We start from the raw sequence: 12,454 nt of genomic DNA on the forward strand, positions 1-12,454 counted from the left end.
TGTTGGGTCCCAGTGGCATTATTATACAAGGGACTAGAACAGGATGGTTCCCCACTCTCTTGTCTAAGCCCAGTTTTTTAAGAGTAAGCTAGCAGGATTTTCATCCCTTCCCCAGGGCTTAGTTGGATGTCTTCTGTATTAATCTGCTGAAAAGCACTGGCTGCCTCATCTGACCTAAGTACCCAAGTTCTGGGGGAGGTGAAAAGTTTAGGGAAACAGTGTTAGACACAATGAGGAAAATGCCAATTACAATTTTCAGTTTCTTTTTAAAAAATAACTGAATCATCCCTTCCGGTATGGAGAAATTGGAAGTCTGCTCCAGTCTATGTGAAACTGACTTTTTTACAAGATGTGGAATTGCAGAGTCCAGTCTCCCACTGCCCAAGAACACAAAATGGCGTGAGCTGGCAAGAGTAAATGAGATGATAAAAGCATAAATATTTCTGTGGTAGAGTTTTTTTGTTGCTAGTGCACAATTTTTACTGCAACTCTGCCTTCAAATGTTCGTACAAGGGTTGTATGCTGTAGTTAAACCTTCACTGCGGAGAAGGCAAACATTTGTTGTTGTTCCAGAATAATTTTTCTTAAATTGTATTTTCTTGCAGTGATCTTAAGCATGTTTAGTGTTATGTGCATGTTGTCTTTTATTACTTTGTTTCTGTTCTATGTTCTTACAAATTTGTTTGAATTGAAAATAAATTACTTTATTTTAATGTTGAAACAGTATTGCCAGCTTGCGTTGGAACAGCCTGCTACGAGAATGGTTATTCTGCACAGGTTAGAGCAGCAGCACTGAGGAAAGGAGGAAAAAAGTAACCGTATGTGTTTCTCCCAGAAGTAGGATCAAGCACCTGTTTAAAAAAGGAGTAGGTCACCCTTGTTTTTAATTTGCAGTTTGTGCTAGTCCCTTAAGCTGCAATGCTTCAGAATAACTATTTAAGTATGAGGGATACTCGATCCAGTTAGGAGCAAAACAAAGGGGAAAAAAAGTGTCTTCTGAGATTGTGTGGTCACCTGCTGCTGCTCCAGAAGGTCACAGTTAGAGGTCTGGAAGTCCTGATTCTTTGAGGCTGCAGCTCTCTTGGGGTTCCTGTGCTAACCTCAAATGGCAGCAGAAGTTTGTGCGTAAGTAACTGAATCCTACCCCCAGCACTGAAACAAAAACTTGATGCTTTCCCTGCATTGCCCCAAGACTGCATTTATCTCCTCTTAACAGCTAGGAGCATCAATTAAAAGGTACTGAAACATGAGAGACACTGGGATCGGAGCAGCAAGTCAGCAGCCACCAATTTAGAGACTCAGTGAACCTCCTGCTAGGTGAGCTTTGGTTCACCAGAGCCTTGCTTTCCTTATATACCTCTTAGTTTGAACACCAGTGCAACTCATGCAGCCAGGGGCTGCAAGTGTTCCATTGGCAGCACTAATGGGACAAGGCAGCTGCCTCTGTTCAAACCCTGATGCTACTGCTGTGCTAGCAGAACCATGCTCCTGTTGACAGCCATAGTTTAAACTAGCAAAAATGATCTGTTTGGGTTTAATCCCAGGTTCCTTAAACCGCAGTACACCACCAAAGCTTTTCATTTACCTGAAAGGGGTAGTTCAGTAGGTATTCCCACTGAGCACAATGACTAAGTTGGCAGCTGACTGCTCAGGCTCAAACTGCCACAGGTCCTTTGCTGACCAGAAGCTGCTTGTGTGGGTGCCAAAGCATGTCCGCTTTCCTTTTTGTAATACTGTAATGCTCTGCTTCCAAGAGTCAGGTGGAATATGTGCAGGAAGGAGAGGGAGCAGAGGTTTGAGCCTGTAGGGGAGGAAGAAAGGCAGAGTTGTCCATGCATGTGTTGCCAACCTTCAACAGGAGAAAAACATAAATCGCTTTGAAGAGAGGGAAATGCCAGGTTCACATGATTTCCTGTATTACAAAACAGAAATCTTTTCTCATCCTCACTTGAGTCTGATGTTCCAACAATAGTTTGGATGAATTCTGGATAATGCTTTGGTAGTAGTGTTAATTTCAACAGTTTCCTTGAAATAACGACGCTGGACCATGTACCTATAAAAAACATACATACTAAAGCCTTGCCTTTCAGCTTTGAAATTGGCAGCTTCCAGAGGTTTTTTTATTTGAATATGCAAGCTTAAAAAGCCCTTAAAACTTTAAAGAAATACACAAGGTGCACAGATCTTTGAGGAATGATTGCAGAGGATGCTTGTTACAGACTGCCTGTGTTGCTTGGGTGTGTTTCTCTTCCATGTTTCTGCCACAAGCATAAGGAGGTAGCTAGAGGTCTGCTGGCAGATGTCCTGCAGAAATAGATATTGTTGCTAAAACAGCCTTGGGACGGAGATGGCTTTGCATGCTGTGGTTTGTGTTGCTGCATTTTACCATGGGAGCGTTCTGCAGACTCATACTTCCGAAAGGATTTGTATCAGTTCCTTGGATGAAGTAAGTGCACATCAGCAAAAGCCCTTTCTGCTGGGATACATTACATCCCCGTCAGGACTGCTGCTTCTTGTGGTTGTGCTGTGTAACAGTGATTTTTGCACACTGCAAACATGATTCGCCTTGCCAGCAAATCTTTTTAGGATCAAGCTGTAAGCTCATGGAGCTCTCTATATGTATTATAGTTTGTGGGAATACACTGCACTTTCACAGTATCTCTGCAGTGTCAACACTCCAGCTTGTCAGCACTGCAGATGTAGCTCCAGTGGTGCAGAAAATCCCACTCAAACAGAAGAAATTAGATCTAGTACAGACTACGCAGACCAGGGTTTATTCTCTGGTTTACTGGGTTCCAGGCTTTGCTGTCCCATAGGCAAAATACCAAGCAAGTAGAGTGGTGCAAGCAACCTCATTCCTTGCTCTCCGTGTCGATGTGGCCTGCAGCAATGTTTTACAAGCTACATGTTTCTTCGAAGTGGCCTATGAGCAAGGGCTCACAACCCCAGTTGTCTCTCCAGTGCAGATAAAAGGCATCTTTGCTTTAATAGGCTCTTCCCTACAGGCATGTGTAAACATTATGTTTAGTTATCTAACTACACTGCATGACTCAAATGCTGAGCTAACAGGGTTTCGGAAATTTTCAGTAAAGCATTGCCACATATCTCTTGCTTAGTCCATCATAAGTGGCCAGCAGCATCTTGGCTAATACTGAGCAGTCAAGAGGCATGAAGAACCAAAAATCATGGCATTGGTCTTCAACAACAAAAACAATAACAAAAAAAAAGTTTTTCCTTTCCTGTGAGGGCCATGTTATATTCCTGCTGTCCAAAGTTTTGAAGAGCACCCTCAGGTCATATCTGTGAATCTCTTTCACAACCGAGCTAGAATTAATTTTTCATGTTTAATCGAAGTCCATCTGCTCACAGACAGGGTATGTCTCCAGCCACTGGGCTGTGTCTGAATCACTAAATCTTTTACAAATTACAACACTGGGACTGCTGCCTTGGGTAAGGCCCAAGATCCATCCAAGTCATTGCTAGATACTAGGGAAAGACCAGAAGAGAAAGCAAGTCCCTAGTGTCCTTCTCTGGCTGGCAGTGGCTGAGGGACTGCCTGTAATAGGCGCTGCATTCCTGCTGTTATTACAGAGAGCATTGGGAATGCAGCTCCTGATACAGCAGGCATCAGCGAACTCCCTTCCTGGAAGTTGCTTACTTGCCTGTTGGAACTGCTGCTGTGCAATTTTGGTCTCCAGAACCACCTGTGGCAATAAGTTCTGTCTTTGAATGACGGCCTCTGAAAAATGTTATGGGTCTCTTGAGGAAACTGCAAGATTTGGTAGTGCTTGTTAGCATAGCTTTGCTGAAGGTAAACGGTAGGGAGATCACAACTGTTGCTCTTACAGCCAGCATCCTTCTGCAAGCCAGAGACTTCACAGCAAGATCCTGCCTGTCCTAAAGCAACCCTGAAGGAACAGGGCATGACAGGTGACTCCTTTTCCAGAGAATTATTGGTGAGGAGCAGTCACAAGCTACTTTTTCACCTACAGCAGCCTTTGATGGCGTGGTGTGGAAAGGTTTCAGATGATATTCAGGTTAGTAGCAACACTGTTGGCTCCAAAGGAGCTGAAAAAACTCCTTGCACTCACATGACAGCCCTGATAATTGCCGTTATTGTAGTCCACCTTCAGACATTAACCAGCACCTTTTCAGTTAACCTAACTCAATCGATGCCCACCCCTCTGATGGTGCAGCGGTTGCAAGAACGTCTTTCCCAAGCTTAGGCACTTGCTGGATGTAGGACAGGTGTGTGTGGGGCTGTGCTTCAAAATGGATCTCCAAAATGATGACTCAGAAATTCGCCCTCCAAAATGATGACTCAGAAATTCGCCCTCCAAAAGGCCTTATTTTTCCCCAAATCATGTTGGTCATGTAGTTAACAGTACTGTCCTATAAACAATGTAGCTGAACAACCAAAGCATCAAAGAGTAGCTGCAGGAGGGAGTGGGAGTGGGAACAAGACACAGGGACATAAACCAGCTTTGCCAACAGAAGACCGTGCCTCTTATCACTCCAGTCGCAGACATCAATTGCCTTCATTTTATTATCTTTTTTTTTTTTTCCCAACAGTTACTGATACTTCATTACATTAAGATAAAGACATTGCCATCATCAGAGCAATAGAAAACCTGGGACTCAGGGAACTGGAGCCCTGTTATTAAACATACTTTGATACACACATCTGTTTTTAGGTACTTAGACACTTATATAGTATTAAGTTTAGAAATGATGGGACCTCTCTGTTTTAGCCAGTCCCAGTATTAAATATTGCTGGATAGAGGAAATTCTTAAGGTGGGTGGAAGTTACTCACCTGGTCCTTTGACTCTAGATATCTGGCATTGCCAGCGGTTGTGAAGCTGATCCACTAATAACACAGAAAAATCTCTGTTTATAGTTTCAGAGTCAAATCAGTAATAACAATGGCATATGGTTGCTATGGCTCCATCTGGATTTCCTATTGCAATGCTTTATTACAGTAGGAAAAAAAACTCAGAAAAAACATAATCCATCTTAAAAACATTTTATTATTTGCCAGATTGAATGCCCTGTTAGGTTTTCTCTCAAGGAGAGGCACAGAAAGATACAGACTAGAACAAATGGCTTATTTATCATTTTGATGCTTGTAAGATCATCTTACCAGCCTTTCTGCAAGCTACTTGTCACATCTCCCTTCACTAGACACTTCATCAATTCTATACCTTGTGGCTGACCTACAGAACTCACGGCCTAACCATTAGATGGGTGTGACAATAATTTAACTTCAGTGAAATGTATGTAACCAGCACATCTCTATACAATCCATGGCTTCATGTGTTATGTATACACAACCGTACAGTGATATGTATACATGAGATCCCCAAAGGAATCTGTGTCTCCTCTGAGACAAGTTACAAGTTCCATAATTTAGAAGATCCAGGGGATAATCTAGGTAGCCAGATCTTGGGTCTTGCTGTAAGGGAACTTGGTTGTCTGTGCCAATAAAGAAGGGTGTGTGTGTGCATGTGTAAGGGCATGCGAAAGGGCTGTATGTACCTATACGGGCAAACAGGTATCTGCACGTCTGTGTGTCTATGCATGCTTGCAGGCACATATTTGGATGACAAAACAGGTTCCAGACACACGGTGCCCCTGAGTTGCAGAGCACATGAATAACAAAGGGAAGATATGATTTGATTCCTGGGTGCCCAAGTACCCGAAACCCACAGTGCTCAGGAATGATAGAGATGGTGGCCAGCAGCGGCTGGGAAAGGAGCCCCCATGGTGGCCGAGTGGTGAAAGCTGCAGCCATCACCTGTCTTTGAGCCTGGATATTCCACACTGCCAGGACAGCTGTGGTAAAAGTCTACTTTGTGCTGGGCAATGAAGCCCACTGTTTGCTGGACACTGCAGGTGCCCCCGCCTTTGCCAAAGGCTGCTCCATCCTCACTGGTCACAACTGTGTAAGCGTTCTGCCCTGCTCCGCAGTACTGCCGGGGGGGAGGCACGGTTTGGATGCTGCTGGCTGCGGTGATTGGGTAGCCCTGGTGGAATTTGGGGTGCACATCCAGGTAAGTACTTGGCTGGAAGCCACTCTGAAAGGGAAAGACAGCGAGTCAGAACACATAGCTCGTCCGCTGGTGTCCACAGGCCTGACATATACCGGGGGTCTGTCCCTTCGCGTTTCATGCTGCCTATTGATCAACAGCAGTGGCATGGGAGGACATGAAGAACTATATCCATCTCCATAGCTCAGGGATGGATACACAGCCATATATATGTATGTATATATGAGGAAAACAGCTTTTTTATGGAAGCTTTTTAGTGGTATAGTCAGCCCATTGCGAGGCTACCTACAGAACATGGGGAGTCGTGCCAGGTCTGTGCCTCCGCGCTGAACGAACCAGAAGGCAGAGTACGCTGGTACCTCTAAGTTGTACACTGAAGTTGGAGGAAATATATCGCAGGACTGATCTGCCCAGATACAAGGGCGGTGCTGAGCCTTGTGCTGTGTTCTTACTTGTGTGAGGCACTGAGCCCGCTCAGTCCACAGGCCATGCTTCTGGCACCTTTTCAGCTTCATCCTCCGGTTCTGGAACCAAGTTTTCACCTGAGTGGGAAAGGGAGAGCAGAGAAATCCTCAGCAAAGGAGAGGGAAGAGCAAATGTTATCAGATTCCCAAGCAGCGGAAGGGTGACCAGATGGCATAGATATATGGGCAGCAGCAGATAAAGGCCTTTAAGAGCTCCCCGAGGTGGTTGCCAAGGGGAGATGTCTGTCTAGCAGCCTCAGCAGGTGGCGAGTGCATCTGCATGGTGGGGGGAGGGAAGGGCATTATGTCCGCAGGACAGTTACAGCTGTGACAAATTGACTCATTTCAGTCATGGAGATGAACGACCGGTACAAATTTAGACCCACTCAGGTCTCTACAAGCCCCCTGAGCTACAGGCAAACACTGTGAGCAGAGAAGGGAGAGACTTGCTCCTTGTACCCAGCAGTTCCCAAATTCAAAGCCCCTTGCTGAGGTGAATTCCAGAGCCATTTCCCCCCGGGGCTGTGTCTGTGCTGCCTTTGCAGGGATGTGGATTGAAGGAAAGAGCAGATTGTCTTGCTCCTGACAGGACCAGTGCAGTGTGTGCCTGCATGTGCACCTACAATACATATATAACCCTTTTAGTCCCAGGGCATCCTGGAGCACCCAGGCTGTCATGCTCAGCTCTGAGATCCAAATTCCAGGCAGATTTTGGACTTGTAACTGCAAGCACTTGTGCCCCATTGCCCATCCCCCCCTGCTTTAGGAGGGCATCCTTTGAGCCAGCACCAGCTCACTACACACGACCTACTCCGAGACCAGCAGAGACGCTGAAGGGCTGCGATGTACAACCCGTCGTAGCCACGTGGAGGCGGGAGCGGGTGTCAAGCAGCCAGGCAGTGCTGAGTGTGGGATGTTATTAGACACTGGACAAGATCAGCCCTGGCAAACGTTAGCAACAGCTTTCAGCATGTTGCAGCCTTGGGATTCAGAGAACTGACGCATGCCAGGGTTTCTGTGAAATTCACCGTTGCCTGGAAAAAGTCTGCAAAGAGCTGTCAAGCCCAGAGCAGAGGCTGTTTGTGGCAAACAACATATTCATCACGGTGTTTGCAATTCTACAAGTGCAGGCAACAGTACCCTTACCTGACCCCTCACTGGAGAGACCCCAATAGGTGCCACTGACTCTCCTGTCCCCCAGAAGTGCTTCTGATCTCTGGGCATGGATATGCAGGGCAGCAACTGTTAGCTGGCACCTTTGCCTCTACTCCCTGCTGGGGACTCATCTCTCCATCCTGTCACTGCCTTATGTCACCATTCAGCCGCTGTGTGACAGATATACCATGGACCAAAGTGCCCGTGTTCACCTGCTTGTAGGTAAGCCCCAGGGCAGCAGCCAGCTCCCGGATCTGCTGGGGGCTGAGGTACTTCTGGCTCTGGAACCGCTGGTGCAGGGTTTGCAGCTGCTCCTTGGAGAAAGCAGTGCGGCTCTTGGCCTTCCTCACTCCCTCCGTGCCATCTTCTCTGCCTTTCTGAGACTTAGCTGTAGGCTGCGGGGATGAGGATTCCGAATGTGGACTGGTGGCTGAATCTGGTGTGAATTGGCTGAGATTCCCAGAACTGGATGAAGCTGGGGATACTTCTAGAAATAAAAAGACAATGGAAAAAGGGTATACAAGAAATAATGGACAGCTGTATAGGTATGAGCATGCTCCCTGCCTGCTGTAGAGCTCGTTGCCTACCAGACAGGGGCTTTCTCGAAGCAAAGGCCTATGTCACCCTCCTTCCTTCATGAATCTGTGACCACAGACAAGCCCACTGACAGGGAGCAGCTTCCCAGCTCAGCCCTCTGGGATGCCCATGGCTCCCTTCGCTAGCTGGAAGAGTCAGGACAGGGAGGGGAGAATGGTGCACGTTGGCTCACGGTGTTACTGTCCTCCTCCAAAAGACCCCGGTAATATTTTGGTCTCAGTGTGGTGTAAAGAGGCCTGGTCATGACTGCAAACATAGCTTTGGGTTGGTGGCTGGGCTGCCCAAAACTGCCTGCCCAGTCTCAAGGAACTTGACAGTGGCAAAGCAACCTCTGACCAGGATGTATGGTGGGGCACAGCCGTAGGTGCTTACAATGATGGGGTGGCAGGTGGAGAGCACCAGTCAGGCCCTGGTTATTGGCTCACTCCTGTTGGCCTCTGGCTCCCACCACAGACCATCCCACTGCTGGAAACACACGTATAGATGGAGGGCCCTATTTGGCTGAGGGGGGCTTCTGGTGGGAGAAGAATGAAGGAGAGAAATTTGACATTGAAGTGGGAGGGAGGGGAGAGGAAAGGTGGATGTTTGGGACAGGTGAGAAGAGCCAGTAATCCTGTACCAGGGACATGGGGGACAAAATTCAAGAGTGCAGAGAAAGGTGTCCTGGTACATGTCTTAAGGGGTTTCTCAATAGAGGTTGAGGACAAAATTGAGATAAAGATCTAAAGAAAAAACTTCCTAAACAATCTGGGCTACTAGTCCAGACAAAAGCTGCCAAGATGCAAAGTTATCCAGGCTGCCTACCTAGGAAAACGTTAGCAAGACAGATTATGCCAGCACCTTTCTGTTGGGTGCCTGTGTTGCTGGGGTCTGTGAGAAGCTGAGACCTTCTCAGGCCAGCCCTGACTAAAGGGTTGTGATGCCAGTCTCCCCCCTTCCCCATAACTGCAATGATAAATCTCTCCATCCCTCCTTCCTCCAGCTACTCCTCTGCAAACCCTTCTGCATGGTCCATCCCCCCTCCTCCTACTGACACTTCAGGAGAGGGGGTGTGCTGTGAATGGGGCACTGCCATTTTCAGTACACACCTTCTGGCTACTGAGCCCAACCAATAGCTCCCAATCTCTTTCCTAGTCACCTTGAGAGCTGTGACTCTGAAGCCCACTGAGACACCCTCCTCAGTCTCCCAAACGTACGTCCAGCACAAAGTACTGACGTCCTCCAAAGAAATGGTCTCCTTGTCCACCCTACCAGATGCTTCCTTCTTCTGTCCTAAGCTGAGAGGTTACTTAGCAATCACTCAAGAGCCTTTAAGTGTTGCTGGGCCCCAGAAAGGTGGCTGTGTCTGCGGTATCTTTTCCCTTATTACCCTCCTGACAGAGGCACAAGTTGTCTTTGTGGTGCCTGCCACTCTACTCTAGTGTTGCCTGCTCTTATGGACCTGCTCTTGGCTAGTTCCTATCCCTAGGAGATGATAAACCAGGAGCACAGGCTGTGTGAAGAGGTAGGTGTGTAGTGGGGTACGTCTCTGGTGCTGGGGAGCAGGGCCATGAGGATTACAAAGGGGATGCTGCCTACATGGAGAAAGGGGCTGTCAACAGAAGAGGTGCAAGGGCCTGAAGGTGCTACGTGCATGGGTGTAGACTGCAGAGTCTGTGAGGAAGCTGAACATCTGTGTCCTGGATGCACAGGAGGCTAACATTTCATGTGGGACCACAGGGTGCTTGGCTCCTGCAGTCTGTGCAGTAAAAACCTTATAGGTCGTAAGTGAACACGCTGAGAATGTGGGCTTGGAAAACAGGAAAGTCTTCTGTTAGAGAGGAACCAGAGCAAGACACCATAGAGCTTACAAAGCTCCCACATGTTCCTGCTTGGTTTGTCGTCCCAAACCCCCAGGTAATTTATCACCTGCAGCTTGAGCTCGACAAAGGCCTCTCCCATGAGAAGAGGGTGAAGGAAAGAAGAAGCAAGAAACACAAACTGCAGGGCAACAGACATAAGCATGAAAACCTAGGACAGACCCACTCCCACAAGCTCTTGACTTCCGTAGGCCTTTGCTTCCACCACTGGGCTCTCTCTGTAGAAAGAGACACCAGAGGAGAGTGTTTGAAGATGGGTTTTATGTCTATACACCAGGTCCACTGGAGGCATGAATGAGTCAATCTGCCTGCTGCCCTTGTGGAACACACAGCATGCAGAGACCCTAAGCCTTTCTCCAAACATGGCAAGCAGCCACGTGCCAAGTAGCCACTAGTCACTCTGCCAGAGCCTGTAGCTCTCTGTAGCATCTGACAGCTTGGAATGGGCACTTCAAAAGCTCACCTTCCTCCCTTCCCTCCCACCCATTAACCTTACAAGAACCTTACGCTGCTGACACCATACAATGGGGCTGGGCGGAAGACCTGCTTTCATCAGCTATTCTATTGCCACTCACTGGAGTGGAAGAGGAATGGCAAGAACAGAAAATGCCACTGTGGTGGGGCCTGGGGCTTTTTTGCAAAGAGGGAAAGGTAAGGCAACAATAGCATGGAAAGGAGAGAGAAACAGAGAGAGGAAAATGGCAAACTAAAAGAAGCAGAGAGTAATAACACTGGATTTAAAGGAAGCAGATTTCCTGTCACAGTGATTCACAGTATGCTCAAGTTTAGTGAGCATATGAAGGGCATGAGGAGTTTGTAAGGGTATAAGGGGTGCCACGAGCATAATTACCTTCAGGATTGGTTTCTCCCCATAGCACGAATGACCGGCATTTGGTTAAAAGGAGGTCCAGGCATTCCTGCCCCAAGAACCATGCATTTCCATGAGACCATGTTGTCACACTGCCCTTCAGCCTGCAGCATAGACCAGACAGTGCCTGCACTCCCGCAGGCTCTGTTGAGGTTGAGGAAACCAGTTCCCAGTCACCAAAGAGAAGCAGCATTGAAAGGTGGTGTGACTACCCAAGGTCACCCATCCTCCTTGCCTCCCACATCACACTTTGCCCAGCTCACACATGAGGAGACCAAGGCAGAGAGAGAGAAAAATTTCCTGTAGGTCGTTGAGTGGCTGACCTGGGACCACAGGTATTCTGGGGATCAGCTCTAGGACTTAGCTGAAATGCCTTACCTGCCGTCTGCCTCTTCCCTCCGGCCTCCTGAGACTGACTGGCACTGGTGGCTCCTGGTGGCCCAGCCGAAGCGGGGGCATGTCCTGCCTCCCCCGCCGAGTTCCAGTAAAACTCCAGGTACCCCATGCCAGTCCCGCTGGGGTAAGCCTGGTAGGGGGGCAGACCCAGGTGTGCACACATGGAGGGCAGAAGAAGGGGTGGTTCCCCCACCTTCTAATAGATGCCACCTTCACCTGGGGGGCAGGTCTCACCAGCAAGCTGAGGTAGCCACGAAGTGTAGGCAGGCAGTTACCTTTATACCTGGCTATACCCTGCCTGGGACTGCAATATCCACCATCGTCCGCTCCTTGAGGCTCTTTGTCATGTTAAAGAGGCTGATTGGTGGGGTGGGGACAGAGCAGGGTGGAGGAGGGAGAGAAAGCCACACATGGCATCAGGGCTAAAATATGCCCCCTCTGAATTCTTCCCATTCTGCAGCTTCCTCAGTCACACCTGAGCAGGGGTCCAATACAGAGCCCCAGGAAACCTCCTTCTGCTTGCTTCTTCGGGCTCAGCTCAAATTTTCCTGTCACAAAATAATCCTGTGAATGCAGATGTCTTGTAGAAGACAGCTGTTCACTGCATTGGGAGAGCAAATCTCAACCAGTCCCCACTCCATGGGAGTGGACAGGAGGTAGATCTGGTGCTGGGCTGCTCAGTACCATGCTGGGCAAACCCAAGCCCTGGCTCCAGGTTATAGGCAGGGTTCTGAGACCTTTGCTTTGTGGTTTATGTCACATTGACACCCCCACAAGACACACACACACAGGCACACACATCCTGCCGATCAGGCAGCATTTCCTACACTCTTGGTGCAGATGTCAGAGATGGAGCAAGGGAGAAAAACAAGTAAGGATCAGACCTGAGGGCTAGAACCTACTTTTTTTTTTAATTGAGAAGGAATTTCCTTCACACAGGCATTTGCGGGAGCCAGCTGAAAATATGTCTGGCCCATCTTCTATATGTCTTTGCCAGAGCAAACTCAGAAACACTGGAAAATCATAGAATCAAGTCACATCCAACACCAGATCTCACTTTTGCAGAG

General features: G+C 48.0%; 1 protein-coding gene across 1 annotated transcript; it reads right to left on the minus strand.

Moving 5' to 3' along the window:
- Nucleotides 1-5,712: 5,712 nt before the first annotated feature.
- LOC309413308 (homeobox protein NANOG-like) lies at nt 5,713-11,587 on the minus strand (the record flags this gene model as incomplete). Its single annotated transcript, XM_082010420.1, has 4 exons — nt 11,370-11,587; nt 7,880-8,154; nt 6,501-6,590; nt 5,713-6,075 (listed from the first exon to the last, which is right to left on the minus strand). Exons 1-4 carry the CDS (start codon nt 11,548-11,550, stop codon nt 5,713-5,715), a joined length of 909 nt encoding a protein of 302 aa, XP_081866546.1. The 5' UTR covers nt 11,551-11,587.
- Nucleotides 11,588-12,454: the final 867 nt, after the last annotated feature.

This window comes from Phaethon aethereus (genome assembly GCF_964289735.1).
Source record: "Phaethon aethereus genome assembly, chromosome: 1".
Lineage (NCBI taxonomy): Eukaryota > Metazoa > Chordata > Aves > Phaethontiformes > Phaethontidae > Phaethon > Phaethon aethereus.